Source organism: Periophthalmus magnuspinnatus, chromosome 16 (genome assembly GCF_009829125.3).
Source record: "Periophthalmus magnuspinnatus isolate fPerMag1 chromosome 16, fPerMag1.2.pri, whole genome shotgun sequence".
Taxonomy (NCBI): domain Eukaryota; kingdom Metazoa; phylum Chordata; class Actinopteri; order Gobiiformes; family Gobiidae; genus Periophthalmus; species Periophthalmus magnuspinnatus.
Genome location: NC_047141.1, coordinates 6,261,143 through 6,276,930, shown reverse-complemented (window position 1 = coordinate 6,276,930; position 15,788 = coordinate 6,261,143). Strand labels below are relative to the sequence as shown.

General features: G+C 39.1%; 2 protein-coding genes across 2 annotated transcripts; both read left to right on the top strand.

The window, feature by feature from the left end:
* Positions 1-4,550: 4,550 nt before the first annotated feature.
* On the top strand, positions 4,551-7,570 carry LOC117383664 (odorant receptor 131-2-like). The gene is made up of 2 exons (XM_033980861.1): positions 4,551-4,685; positions 6,791-7,570. Exons 1-2 carry the CDS (start codon positions 4,551-4,553, stop codon positions 7,568-7,570), a joined length of 915 nt encoding a protein of 304 aa, XP_033836752.1.
* A 4,861-nt stretch (positions 7,571-12,431) lies between these two features.
* LOC129456892 (odorant receptor 131-2-like) lies at positions 12,432-15,467 on the top strand. Its single transcript, XM_055227756.1, has 3 exons — positions 12,432-12,512; positions 12,837-12,977; positions 14,688-15,467. Exons 1-3 carry the CDS (start codon positions 12,432-12,434, stop codon positions 15,465-15,467), a joined length of 1,002 nt encoding a protein of 333 aa, XP_055083731.1.
* Positions 15,468-15,788: the final 321 nt, after the last annotated feature.

Genomic DNA, 15,788 nt, shown 5'->3' with positions numbered 1-15,788 from the left:
TATTTTCTTCACAACAAGAAAACACATACATTTTCATCACAGTCAAGTGGTGGAAATTTCATAAATTTCAGGGCCATCATAGTGACATGACATAAATTTACATTTCATGCATTTTATACTTACATAATATCTCCATTCTTAGACCTGATGGAGGTGCACTGCTCCTTTGAATTTACTCTCCCTCATCTTTACACTTAACTACACAGAGAATCTCACCCTTTTGCCCTTTATTAGTCAATAACCCAAGACAGGCTTTTCACCTAATGACTGTTTACAGCTAGTTACGACTCTAGGGGCATTTCACCTCGTGACTGTGAGTTATCTGTACTGATTAAATGAATTAACTTTACTTTGGAGAATAAATTCAAGTAAGTCCCAATGCTAGAAACTATGTAATGCAAAGTGTAACACAACTAAACCCATGCTCACAGCTTGCTTTTTATCGTGTAAATGCAGAAAGCTCATGGTGTAGAGGGCACTCCTGTCTCCAATGTCCAGCTTGACAAGAAATGAAGTGTGGTTCACTGGAAAATCTTCTCCTGCTCTTTCATTTGGCTCTCCTGCTATATTTGCTCTGCTCACAGTTGAAACCAGAAGTTTACAGACACTATATAAAAAGACACATACATTTATTTTTCCTCACTGCCTGACATAAAATCAGACTAAACGTTTCCTGTTTTAGATCAATCAGGATTACCAAAACTATTTATATTTGCTAAATGCCAGAATAATGAGAGAAGGATGTTGACAGGATGACAAATTTTCATTACTTTCTTCACAGTCACAAGTTTACATACAGTAAGATTATTATGACTTTAAACAATTTGGGAAAACTCAGATGATGATGATCTGAAGCTGCTGATAGGTTTATTGACAACATTTGAGTTAATTAGAGACACACTGTGGATTTATTTGAAGGCACAACCTGAAACACTCTACGTCTTTGTGTAACATGTCCTGTGGTCTGACAAAACTAAAATGTAATTGTTAATGATAATGAGCTTTGTCATATTTGGAGGAAAAAGAGAGAAACTTGCAAGCATGAGAACACCATCCCAACTTTGAAATACGGGGGTGGCAACATTCGGTTTTGTTTTGCTGCAGGACGGACTGGTGCACTTCACACCTTCACTCACATCATGAGGAAAGAAAAACATTATGTAGAAATACTGAAGCAACATCTCAAGACATCAGCCAGGAAATTAAAGCTTGGGCACAAATGGGTTTTCCAAATGGTCAGTCACCTGACCCAAAGTGACTTAAGGATAACAAAGTCAATGTTTTGGAGTGGCCATCCCTGATCTCAATCCTATTGAATATGAAAAGGCATGTGTGAGCAAGGTGGAATGCAAACTTGGCTACACCAGTTCTGTCAGAAGGAATGGCCCAGTATTATGAGAAGCTTGTGGAAGGATAATGAAAACATTTGACCCAAGTCATACAGTTTAAGGCAGGGGTGTCCAAACTATGGCCTGGGGGCCAAATGTGGCCCTCTGACCAAATTTTTTGGCCCTCAGGCCTTCAGTTGAACTCGCCCAATTGATCATAATCAGTACTTTTTACTGCAAATTTGAATAATCCAACCAATAAAACCTAAATAACATCACATTGCATTGTCATACAGACCTAATATTAATATTTATATATTATAGTTTGGCTCCGATTTTTTGCTTCAGCTCTCCTAACTTCTAATAGCTTAGTTTCAGTGGCTTAAAAGGATGAGTGGTCAAAACTGACCCAAAAGTGAGGAAATCAGGAGTGGAGAGCCATTGTATTAGGAGTACGGTGGTAAACACATGAGTTTTTTGAAGCCCAAAAGATTGAAAAAGACCAGTCAAGTAACTGAATATGGGAATTTTAGCTTTGGTGAGATAAATAAAACATTGTGTGATCTGACATCTTGGGATTTTTGCCTTTTATTGAGCTTTTGATTAATTTATTCATTTAATTTGCATGTTTACAGTGGGGCAAAAAGTATTTAGTCAGTAACCAATTGTGCAAGTTCTCCCACTTAAAAAGATGAGAGAGGCCTGTAATTTTCATCATAGGTACACATCAACTAATAGAGACAGAATGGGAAGACTGAATCTGCAATAGGTGCAGCTTGGTGTGAAGAAATCAACTGTAGGAGCAATTATTAGAAAACTGACTAAATACTTTTCCCCCCCTCTGTAAGTTTGTAGGCCGCCTTGCTCGCACACTGGCCTTTTCAGGTCTGCCTATAAATTTTCAATTGAGATCAGGGCTTTGTGATGGCCGCTCCAAAACATAGACATTGTAATCTTTAAGCCACTTTGTAATCAGTTGGGCAGTATGCTTTTTATGTTTCTTTTGGAGTGATGTCTTCTTCCTGCAGAGTGTCCTTTCAGTCCATGTCAGTACAGTCCTCGTTTGACTGTGGATAATGACACACTGTTACCAGCTTCAGCAGCATCTTCAAAAGGTCTTTTTCTTTTGTTCTTGGGTTGATGTGCACATTTCAGACCAAAACACCTTCATCTTCGGGACACAGAACCCGTTTGTTTCCTGAGCAGTATGATGGCGGGACATTCCCGTGGTGCTTATACTTGTGTATAACTGATGAACGTGGCACCTTCAGACATGTTGATGATGTTCCACAAAAAAGCAGTGTGTTTCAGATGTGCCTTCAAATACATCCACAGGTGTGTCTCTAATTAACTCAAATGTTGTCAATAAACCAGAAGCTTCCAAAGACACGACATCATCATTTTCCCAAATGATGATTATTATGACCTACATACAGTAAGTCATAATAATCTTACTGTATGTAAACTTCTGACTGTGAAGAAAGTAATGAAAAATTGTCTAAAAAATTCTTCTCTCATTATTTTGGCATTTAGCAAATGCCAAATAATTTTGTAAATCCTACTTGACCTAAAACAATTAAAGTTTGTAAACTTCTGGTTTCAGCTGTATATTTGTTATGAAGTATTGATACTGATCACAGTGAAATAGCTTTATATAGAAGTGTTAGTAAGAGGCACGTTGGCTCACATCATGTGGTTAATTGTATAATACTTCAAAAGAGTCGAGTACATTATCCAGTATGGGGGCTTCTTTACAATTGAAGTCAATGGAAAATTTAAGTATTGTATTTAAATGAATAGTAACTGTGTGACTATGTACTTTTGTACATAACCTGTTGATAAACCAGTCATGACCTTTGATATGGTTGTCGTGTTTGTGAAATTGTCAGTAAAAGTTTTGACATAATTTATATTAAATGAAAAAATGTGTTGGCAGGCATTGTTAGTTATAGAGCAGTGTTTCTCTGTGGTACAGGTAATTTGTTGTTTAGAACTAAAGTGGGAATGATGTAGCCCACTTTTAGTCGTGGTTTAGCCCTCATTAGTCTTGGAATAGTCCTAACACTAGACACTGTTATAGAGTTATGTGAAAAGTCATACTTCATAGTCTTGTTGTGTGATTGCTTCTCTTTCTCTCTCTCCCTCTCTCCCTCCTCTCTCCCTCTTTCTGTCCTCCCTCTCTCCTCTCCCCCCCCTCTCTCTCTCTGATATAACTGTCAGTGCTTGGGGGCCTCTTCAGAGCCGGCCCAATGCAGTCCACAGCTAACCTGTCTAACATGTCTGGCCTATCCGGGGTAAGACTGCTCCAGACACAAGCAGAACACGCTCTGTAATGATTACTCTGCATCACTGTGTATTTAGGAAATATGTGTATATTTTAGATTGCAATGCTTCTAATTTGTATTTTAGTATGGTGTGATGCTCTTTATTGGCACATGGACATAACAATACATTAAAGCCACAGTATGTAACTTTTTAGTCAAAAAACAGAGAATGTTTTATTAGAGCTTAGTTTTAGGGCTGTGGTAAAATTAAAAAGAGCAATAGATCACAATCTAAATTCGGTCGATCAAAATGATAAGGCGAGCACATTTTAATGGACAGGTCTATGGATAATCCTTCAGCAGTGAGAGTGTGTGATGGTGAAGTCACCTCTCACTCGTTTAGGTGAAAGCTCTGAGTCAGAGCCTCAGTGCGTCTCTTTGTGACTCCTCATGTGTCTTTTTTACTTAAGTCTGTACTTAAATCTGCATAATCTGACAAAAAATCCAGTGCCTCCTTCTCTCCTGATTATGTGTGTGTGGTGTTGTCTGCCCTCGCTCGCCCTCCCTCTGATCCAGCCACAGATCATCAAGTTTTCACATCTTTCTCTCCTCTAGTGCTTCATATCATTATAATCCAATTTATGGAAAGCAAACTTCTGTTTTCTCACCATTTGTGAATGACACTTGAGACCTAATTTGGCGCACGGACGTCACACGTGTTTCTGTTTCTGTAGCTGTACTGCGCATTTTGCTTTTAGACTTAATATATTGTACAAACTCTGTGTAGATAGATAGATAGATAGATAGATAGATAGATAGATAGATAGATAGATAGATAGATAGATAGATAGATAGATAGATAGATAGATAGATAGATAGATAGATAGATAGATAGATAGATAGATAGATAGATAGATAGATAGATATTCATATGTATATTTTATTTCCACAGCCCCCCATGAATGGATCCAGTGTGGTTATTTACCGAGACACCTTTACGTCCGCTGTGGTCAAAAATGTCCTCCTGGTGGTTTTGGGACTGACCATCAACTACATCAATGGGATTTTGTTACACACCTACAGGAAACACCAGGTAAACTTGACCATTTTACATGTTACTGCACTGATAAAAACACAGTAACATATGAGCTAAAAGGACTTCAGGCACAGATTCATTTGCTTATTAGATACTGACCAATACTAAAATTATTTTCGAAAACTAGATACTCATTTGACCTGATACAGATACTAAAAAAGTCACATTCACAGGACAGAAATGAACCTTTCCTGAATATCTTTAGAATGATCTTGAGCTGTATCAGAACAAGTCTAAGACAGACTAGTATACACCATGGACCACTACACTGTAAGCCCGAACACTGCACTAACTAAAAATGTGTTTAAAAATCCTAGTCATAATTTCAAAAATACTTCTGAAAATGTAAACAATGAGTTATGAATGTCCAAGATTGGAATCTAGTTACAATCAGGTTAATAATTATGTTAATGTTAAGTTATGTTAATAATAATGTTATGTTATGTTAATAATTCACCATAAGATTTTATTATAACACTGCTCTGATAAAGATAAATTGTGGTTATGAGTTTTAGCCCTGGTTATGAATGTGTTGTTCTGCTGAGGTTCTGCTGTGAACATAATTTAAATGGTGATTCTTAATAAGTTGATAAAGACACGATCTGTTGCTATAATACGTAATATTATGTCAACAAATCAAGTTTTTGTTGGTAGAAAAAAAAGATCCCTTTTTTTTATTTTCAGATTGCACTGGAAATGGGTGCTGCCAATGAAATGTGTTGTGTTAGAGAGATTCATTTGATTTTAATAAAATATTTAGCAAGATGAAGTGGATGCTGAAATATTCTACCTGATTTTTTATGTACATATGTATGCAATGTTATTTTTATTTTATTTTTTATTTAAGAGTGAAAACTAGAAAAAATTAAATCAAAATCTGGTGAATTTATTGAACGTACAACTGTTTCGTTCAACTGCACTTAAAAATGATAAAAGATGAAGGTCAAATTTTATTGATGCAGAAACATTTAAAAACAGGTCAGAAGGCTGTACCTCTGTGCCAATGCCAAGGAATGCTTCCCATTGTGGCCTTTTGGGTTTAAGGTCTGTAAGGTGAAAATCCACTATGCTTCAGGTCTATTTAAAACACGGTCATAAAGCAGAGCAATGAGACGACTAATGGAGACTACCTGTGGGTCCTGGGACTGCCGTGTAGCTCCCACACTTGTAGCTGCCATTTGGTATTATATGTAAAACTACTGAATACAGCAATAACAGCATTACTTACTTCAGTGGATAGGTTAGTTGCTTTGAGATGGAGATGTACGACAGGCTGTTGCTCGGGGCGTAGTGTGCAGTACATCTCCATCTCAAAACCACATTAGGAAAAGAGTGAGACACAATCCATCTCTTAACAGAAATGCGAGTCTAAAATATCAGTAATTTCCCCTTTACAGCTCCATCCTTGTCCATAATCTCGATCAGTGTTATGGAATCGTGGATGGATGTGCAGCAGTTGGTGTACAGGGAGAAAAGAAGGGGAGAATGACACAGTGAAGGGGAGGGCCAGGTTGATTATGTTTGTAGATGGGCTGCAGTTGAAGGACTTGAGGAGGGGCAAGACCAAACGATCCAGTGTCTTCATAACTGCAGACGTCAGGGACACAGGCCTGTAGGCATCAAGTCCAATGAGCGGGTGATTCTTAGGGACAGAAACCATGACTGATGACTTGAAATAGGCAGGGACATGGCCTGACTCCACTGAGGTGTTTAAGATCTCCCTGGAGACAGGAGTCAGCTCATTTGCAGTGACTCAGGGTGAAGTGCCATGGGGCTTTGTCCTTTAAAAAACCTAATAAATTCATATTCCTGACCTGAGAGCGCAGGAGGTGAGGAACATGGGTCCAATCGGTCTTGGCTGAGATGGGGTGAGGGGGGTGAAGGAGGGGGGTGAGTCCTTGAACAAATCAACAACTTCAACTCTCACTTTGAAGTCAAGTTTCAGGTCGTCAGCAAAGCGGGGGGTCTTGTAGGTCTTGTAGCTTATAATTTACCAGCTCAAGCTCTTTTGACAGTGGCAGAGTTGTGAGAAACACCATCAATCAGGATGAAAGTGATTTTTTATTTTTATTTTTTTTTTAACTCAGGTATCTGTTTTTCAGATATTCTACACCAACCCACGCTACATTCTGTTCGCCCACCTGGTGCTGAATGACATGCTCCAGCTCTCTGTAACCATAGCCCTGTTTGTGTTGAGCTACACCTCTCGTCATGTGCCCTGCCCTCTGTGCCTGATCCTCTTGTGTGTGAGTGTCCTAACTTCTCATAACACCCCGCTAAACCTAGCCGTCATGGCGGTCGAATGCTACATCGCTGTCTGTTTCCCCCTCCACCACGCCCAGCTCTGCACCATCCAGCGCACCTACGCCCTCATCGGCAGCATCTGGGCCATGACCACCCTGATCATTCTCCCAGACATTATCATCCTGGTGGTCACCAAACCTCCAGAGTTCTTTGTGTCGACGGTGTACTGTGAGAGAGCCAATGTTTTTGGACACCCAATCATCATGCTGAAGAGGGACGTCCAGTACATCGTCTACCTGTCCGGTGTCTGGTTCATTCTCATCTACACTTACTGCCACATTTTCTTTGCGGCTCAAGCAGCCAAGTCATCTGCACATAAGTCCAAAAAGGCACGAAACACCATCCTGCTCCATGGCTTCCAGCTGCTCCTGTGCATGCTGTCTTATGTGGACCACTTCCTGTTGAGGGTTCTGATGATTTGGTTCCTTAAGTACATCATACACATTGCATATGTCGTATTTGTGGTGGTCATGATCTTGCCGCGTCTCATCAGCCCCATCCTGTACGGACTCAGGGACAAGGTTTTCAGGGAGCACTTCTCCAAGTACATGGTCTGTACTGTCATCATCAAGAGTTAGGAGAAGGAAATGTTCATATTGACAATAAAGTCTATTGTTTTGAGACAAATGCTATTTAGTGTTTGTCAACCTCTAGGCTGTGTCTGAATGTCCTCCCCAGCCCCTAAGCCTTCATTCACTACATAGCCCCGCACTCTTTAGTGGACTCTATAGTGCACTCATTCATAGAGTGATTTGGACTCACAGCTCACTACATTTGGGTCATGTGACTTTGAAGTCTGGATGGAAAAAAAGGCAGCTAAACTTGTCTAAAACTAAACAGCTAAACTTTCTGTCATTAATAATGATCAAATTGAACTAATAATAACCGTACAAATTTTTGTCAAGCTAGATCTCACGCAAACAGACTATATAAAAAAAAATGGAATTGCCTGAGATGTGGAAATTATTGCTCTTTTAACAGCTCAAGCCTGGGTAAGCGGCTAACTCTTTATTTTTTGTTTTTTTCATGTATCTCATGTATCTGCTTCATTCAGTCGTGTTGTGTCCTGTTAAAGACCTGTCACTGTTCGCTGTTGTTTTTCCAACTCTCACAATGCACTGTGGTCTATATACTGACCGGTCTAGTGACCACTGATGCCCACTTCTTTTTAAGGTGCATTGTGGGAAAATTTGAGTGCACTACTTTTCACCATCTGGACATTTGGAAACCAATAAAAATGGCCCAAAATAGTGACCTAAGTTGGTGATAGTGTGGACATTTGGACACAGCCTTAAATATCAAATAATCAAATAATGTTTATATATATATATGTATTTATAAATACTTATTATAAAAATATATATATATATATATATATATATATATATATATATATATATATATATATATATATATATATATATATATATATATATATATATATATATATATATATATATATATATATATATATATATATATATATATTTTATAATAAGTATTTATAAAAAATGCATATTCAACAAAGCAAGCAAATAACAAAAACAGGCATGCATTTACATAATTGGCAATGAAACACTGACACATTTAAGGCTCATTTATGCTCCACTTTCGAGATGCATTCAGATACACATGGAGTCTTCTGTCCATTTTTATCATTTTTACATCTCCTTAGAACATGTGGTATCTTATTAGACTTAACCAGAGAAAATTCACTACTGTTGTGTTATACATCAGATTTTAGCAATGTTTGTTTTTTACAAATTTGTTGGTCATGGAGGGCATTGACGAGGTGTTGAACTGGACAAAATGTACTTCAAAGAACATGAAGGCTGCTCAGTATGGGCGAGTGAACGACCCACGGAGCTATAACAACTTTATTACCACTGACCGGTTTATTAAGATAAGACTGTACATGCAGCTATAACATTGTACTAGAATAAATCCATGTAAATGTTGTGAGGATTAGTCACAGGACTTTAAGTCCATGTACACTGATATAAATACCACTGTGTCTAGTTATCGGGCTGAAAAACTGGGCATCCACTGCATATAGGTTTCTAATCCATCTACAAAAGTTAGAACCTTTGTGGGCCATGATTTTGAAGATCCTGTTAATACCAGAATAAGATGTTGTTTACTTTTTGTTGCCGTAGTAACATTATTATTGTCCAGTGCACATTTATGGAAAACCATTAGAAGATTAGAAAAAGGGTCAAATGTCCACAAAAATATGTATTTTGTCCTTGAAAATTTCTTACCCCTTTACTTTGCTGTATTATTGGATTAGTAATAGAGTGTTGATGCCATTACAGTAAAAAAGAACAGTACAGGAAAATGAAACCTCTCTTGAATACTATTTCTTAGGGAACAACCATAGACTGTTTAGTGTTCGGTTTCAGCCAAATGAAGCTCATCGAGTTCCATACAGATCCATATTTGGAATTCAAACAGCAAAGTATTATAGCAACCAACCAATGCTGTTGAAGGTAACGCCCCTTCCCGCCCACACCACTGGTTTAGCAGGGGTGGGCACTTAGCAACACTGTCAATCAAACCTGCTGCTAACACTAATATGAGATGGTGGAAAGATGGTGCCTGATATGTCTGTTACTAATGTTCATATCTTGATTTATGGACAAAATTGCCAAATAAAAGCACCAGGTTCATGTAGCAAAGAGAAGAGGGTCAGGCTGCTGCTTCTTCGTATGTAGACAGTCAGCAACAGAGTGAGGTACAGGAGACACTAACACAGCTCCAACAGATTGGCCCCCAAAATTGACAGACATTGTAAAAACAGAGTTGGTGCGCAGTCCTTTCAAACCAAGATGCACTCAGTCAAGAACAATGTTGCCTATTGTTTTTGTTGCAAACTGTTTTCTACTAAAGATTTCAAAATAATCAAAGGAGGAGTGAATGCTTGGTTAAATATCAATGTCATTCTAACAATGAGCACACAAAAAACAAATAGTTTGACCCAGATGATGGAAACCTTTTAAAATAAGTTAAATTACAAGCAAAATTTGACATCATCATGGCAAATCATATCAGTAAAGTAAAGACAAACATACACATGCCCATTATCTTGGTAAGGGAGTTCAAAATTATCTAATCAAAATCCTGAGTGAGAAGGTATTGGAGGAAATCATAGCTCAAGTGCAGCAGTCAAAGTACCAAACCATCTTCTTGGACTGTACACCTGACATAAGCCAACAAGAACAGATGTCTCTTACTGTCAGATGTGTGGCATTGAATGAAACCAAAGAAATCAAAAAGCACTTCCTTGGTTATGCTAATGTTCAACAAACTATAGGGTTAAATTTGCCCTCTGTCATTTTGAACGTGCTGAAAAAGTTAAACATCCAACGTGATGACTGCAGGAGGCAATCTTATGACAATAGTGGAGGTTCAACGAGTTCAAGTCAACCCAAGATCTGACCTTGTTATAGCAGATGCTGCCAAGTCCTCTAAAAATGTGCTTTGGTTCTTTGGAAATGTACGGAAACACTTCACATATTGTTCAGCGGGCACACAAAGATGGGGTGTATTGAAGAAGAATGTGAGGATAACGGTCAGGTCCGAGAGTGACACAAGATGCGATAGTCGGGATGAAAGTGCTCAGGCTGTGAGGGACCAAGAAGCAGAAATTAAAGAGGCACTGCTGGAGGTAGGGGACATGATCAATGGCCCATAGCGCAAAACAGAACCACAGCACTTAAGGAAGAGATAGGCTCCTATTGCTTATTTTTTTTGCTGTGTTGTGTTCTCAAACATTTGTACAATAGCAAACGCATTAAATAAACTTCTCCAATCAGCCTCAAAGCAGATAGATGCAGCAGTGAATTTCTTTTCCCATACTAAAACATCCCTTTCAGCTTACAGACAGGTTGGGTTCATTGTAGCTCAAAACGTAGCCACCAGTATATGTGGAAAAAATGAACTGCAAGAGAGAGTTTAACTATGAATCTCCTGATGAGCCAGTGGTAGATGCCATGAAGAACCTGGATTCAAGACATCTCACCTCATCCACACCTCTAATTACCCAGAAGCCCTATTTATGCAGCATAGCCTGACAACACTGTCTTCCTCCACCTCGTCTCTCTTGTTCAACATTCAGCTCAAAGACCTCACCATCTACAGCGAGGGGGAGTCCTGAATCGGATGGGCTAACCACCCGAAACAGCCGACGTCCTGAGTCTCTACCGATCCTCCACATCCATTCGTACCATCAATAAATATCTTTATTGTATACCATTGTTGTGGCACAGTCCTTGGTAGTGAATTAAATATTTGTGAGAGAAATAAATTATAGTATCATCAACATATAATAAGTATATTTTACATTTTTCTATGATTTGGGGTAGTTCATTTATATATAAAGAAAATAATAAAGGTCCCAGTGATGACCTTTGGGGAACTCCTCTGCCAACAATAATGAAAAATTAGTTAAACCAGAGCAACACATTCTTAGAAAGACGGACTGAGTATGGTTTGTCCAAGAGGAGGTATTGGTCCACTGTGTCAAATGCCTTCATGGAATCCACAAAATTTGCACCTGTAAGACATTGGTTATCAAAAGCAGTAAACATATCATCGGAGAGATCACCCAGAGCTGTTGTTTTAGATTCGTTGTTGCTAAATCCTGACTTTGGAGATAAAAATATTGTGATCATTAATATAAGAAGGTAATGATTAACTATTACTGGGGTTATTTTGGCACATTTCAAAATAGATGGTAGAGAATTCGTAAGGATAGATAAGTTAAAGAGCTCAGTCAGTGCATAAATTAAAATGTCAGCAGTAAGTTTGATAAATGTGGCTTCTATCATATCAGGTCCACAGGGATTTGTTTTTGTTTTCATTTCGTTAACATTAAGAACTTCTATTAAGATATTCTTCTAAATGAGAATAATGGTGTTTCAGGTCATCAGGATGCTTAGTGTCTTGATATATCTCCAAGGCTTTTTCTCTGCATCTACTCACCTTATTCCAGAAGTTGCCGTGGGATGGATGTTGTGGATGGCATTGCTCCATCCGCTCTAAAGGTGGATGTTGCTGCTGTAGTGGGGGTTGTCTGTTTGAAAGCACCCCCTTGATCCCACTCTCCTAGACTATTTAAGCCCCCTGCTCCCAATATGGCAGCCTCGTTTGCTGCTGCTGCTGCACTGTCCGCTGTTGTGCCTTTACTTTTTCTGGGGTTAATTGTAAGTGGTCCTTTTCTGTGCTGCTGTTGGTCTGTGGGAGTCAAACCCTGGGTAGATCTACTACAGAGGGCTGGTTGTTCAGGTCCTTGTTGTCTTTAAAGTATGGTAAGTTCGGTTCATTTCAGCAAACAACAGCTGCAAGACTCCATAGTCCTGTTGCATCATTGCTTCTCTCTCTCTTCCCCATTCTGTTCTCCCTCCCCCTCTCTCCACTCCCCCTTCCCCTCTGTTATAAATGGCAGTGTTCGGGGGCCTCCTTAGAACAGGCCCAGTGCAGTTCATGGCTAATCTGTCCAACCAGTCTGACCTGTCCAGGGTAAGGATGTGCTCCAGACAGTGTTACATCAAGAACACTAACCCTTTGATCATGAACACTGTAAACTCCTGTATGTGTTATATTTACTCTGATATGTGCATTTCTGAAAGGATTTGAATGTTTCTTTGAGTAGTTTGATGAAAACATATTATTTAAACAATCTCTTTGATTACTCATATACATTCATTCATTTAGTTATGATGAATTTAATGTATTGGTTGGAAAGATTGTGTTTTTTCTTCTTGGCCGCACGTTCTACCTGTCTAATGTATTTAAATATTGATTATATTGTATGTATATGTGTTCTATCTTTTATTTCCACAGGTCCCAATGAATGAAACCAGGGTGGTGATTTTACAAGACACTTTTGCGTCTGCTGTGGCTAAAAATGTCCTCCTGGTGGTTTTGGGACTGACCATCAACTACATCAATGGGATTTTGATACACACCTACAGAAAACACCAGGTACATTATGATATTTTACCTGTGTGTGTTACTGAAGTGATTAAAGCACAGTACCACATGAGCTCAAATGACTTGATATGAGGTGTCTCTTTTTCCCTCTTTGGTCAATTAACTCGCATTTCAATTATCAATTAAAAGTTTATGTCAGTGCAGGGTTTATATCATTTTCATAAAAGGCACAAAATATGTTTCGTATTACACAACTAGAGTTGGGCAATACCACCATTTTGGTATTGGTACATGTATTTTACGGGACAACCCTAAAGGAGACTGCATATGGAGATGCCGACAGTCGACAGTAGTCTTAACTTTATGCCCTAACAAGTACAAAACTGATGCCTAGACTTAATTTTAGTATATTTTAATGGTATTGATATTTGGATAACAATATTGGATAACATTTGTACTGCGTTAGTATCGACATATCAATACTCTCATCCCTAGTTTTGACTATTCTTAATAATGTCTTCATTTTATTTAAGCAATGTGTCATTTGACTTGACTAATTAGCTGTAAATATTTTATCAAAAACTTGTAGTAGTAAAATTTCAGAAGGACCCAGTAAATATTCTCTAGAAACACGCACATCCAAATAGTTTACAGGATCAAAAATATAATTTAAAATAATTCAAATTGTCTGCATTTTTATGCTTCAAATTGATATTTTTATTGCTTGCACCTCAATTGATGAAATGTGTGTTTGGCTGTCAGTCCTTGGCATGATATAAAAAGATTAAGATTGTTAAGATTTGTTTGATTTTTTTGGTTATGGCCTAAAGGATCTTTATTGTAGAGGACAGTTATAGCTTAAAATAGGGAAAGAGCACGTAGAGACGAACAAATGTGGGAACATGAAGGGCTTCTTGTTTCTAGACTTTAGACTTTATTGCGGCCGAGGGGAAATTTTTTTTCACAAGCACAAAGCTTGTTTGACATATACACACAGACAGACAAAAACACAACAATACAGACACATTACAGTGAACTCAGTGAGGCCTGTTGTTCAGGCTGAGGGGATCAGGCTGTTGTCAAAGTGTGCCCTTCTACACCTGAGCACCCCTACCTCCGTCCAGAGGAGAGAGGGCAGAGGGGTGAGGGCCCTACTGCACCTGAGTGCCCTGTACCTCTGTCCAGGGGGCAGAGGAGTGTGGTGTTCCTGTAGTGGATGAATCCTGTACTATGGAGAGTGCAGTGCGTCTAATGGCCCTGTTGTTAATGCAAGGTTGGGTGTGGGAGTGCTATGATTTTAGCAGCTGTGTGTGTGTGTCCTTGCTCCCTGACCCAAGTGCAGACATTAGGTGGCAGGACATGGTTTGACAGTGGAAACTCATAAGTGGGAGATGGATACTTGTTTAAAATTTGTTGACAGACAAAACTATGGACATGGGTGGTTTACCAACAGCCTAGTGTGCACCCAAGACTACTGAGATGGTTGTTGAATGGTAATTCTGGCGTAAAACAGAGTGAACGAGTGGATTGAATCAACAGACAGGTCAGTGGATAGTGGCTGTGTGTATGCAAGTACTTAGGTTGGATGCTTCGTCACAGGAAACGTGGAGCTGTGGGAATGTTGAATTTACATTAAAATTTATATTTACATTAAAAACTACAAAAAATAAGAGCAACATTTTTTTCTGGCCGATGCCCAAAACGTCACATCACAAATAAAGTCTTTTTTTTATTTTTTTACTCATATTGGTTTATTTCCAGATATTCTACACCAACCCACGCTACATTCTGTTCGCCCACCTGGTGCTGAACGACATGCTCCAGCTCTGCTTAAGCATATCCCTGTTTGTGTTGAGCAACACATCTCGTAAAATAATCTGTCCTCTGTGCCTGATCCTCTTGTGTGTGAGTGTCCTAACTACTCATAACACGCCGCTAAACCTAGCCGTCATGGCGGTTGAATGCTACATCGCTGTCTGTTTCCCCCTCCACCACGCCCAGCTATGCACCATCCAGCGCACCTACGCCCTCATCGGTGGCATCTGGGCCATGACCTCCCTGATCATTCTACCAGACATTATCATCCTGGTGGTCACCAAACCTCCGGAGTTCTTTGTGTCTACAATGCGCTGTGAGAGAACCAGTGTTTTTGACCACCCAATCATCATGCTGAAGAGGGACGTCCAGTACATCGTCTACCTGTCCGGTGTCTGGTTCATTCTCATCTACACTTACTGCCACATTTTCTTTGCGGCTCGAGCAGCCAAGTCATCTGCACATAAGTCCAAAAAGGCACGAAACACCATCCTGCTCCATGGCTTCCAGCTGCTCCTGTGCATGCTGTCTTATGTGGACCACTTCCTGTTGAGGGTTCTGATGATTTGGTTCCTTAAGTACATCAAACACATTGCATTTGTAATGTATGTTGTTGTCATGGTTCTGCCTCGTCTCATCAGCCCCATCCTGTACGGGCTCAGGGACAAGGTTTTCAGGGAGCACTTCACCAAATACCTGGTCTGTACTGTCATCATCAAGGGTTAGGGGCAAGGAATGTTCATTTTGATAAAAGAAATATTGTTCTGAGAAAAATCCTTGTTAGTGTTGTCAAGATCTAGTTAAATGATTTGTGTACATGTTTTGTCATTAAATACAATTCTAAACAATAGTTTTAAATTATAAGGCAGATGTCAGTCATGCACCAAAGTTGTTTGGTAATTCAGAGTTTTGGGGGATATGGCCTACAGTAAACAGGAAATGACTATGACTAAATGGGTCTATTGTCAGCTTTTAAAAATAGCAATAAAACATAGAGTTAAAAGTGTGGTACCTGATTTTTACTGTCTTAAAAATGTGAAAAACGTA

Excerpts from the sequence above, each read along its gene's own strand:
- LOC117383664 (XM_033980861.1), top strand. The coding sequence starts at position 4,551 with ATGAATGGATCCAGTGTGGTTATTTACCGAGACACCTTTACGTCCGCT. Across the intron at positions 4,686-6,790 it reads ACACCTACAGGAAACACCAG|ATATTCTACACCAACCCACG; the intron begins GTAAACTTGACC and ends TCTGTTTTTCAG.
- LOC129456892 (XM_055227756.1), top strand. The coding sequence starts at position 12,432 with ATGGCAGTGTTCGGGGGCCTCCTTAGAACAGGCCCAGTGCAGTTCATG. Across the intron at positions 12,513-12,836 it reads ACCAGTCTGACCTGTCCAGG|GTCCCAATGAATGAAACCAG; the intron begins GTAAGGATGTGC and ends TTATTTCCACAG. Across the intron at positions 12,978-14,687 it reads ACACCTACAGAAAACACCAG|ATATTCTACACCAACCCACG; the intron begins GTACATTATGAT and ends GTTTATTTCCAG.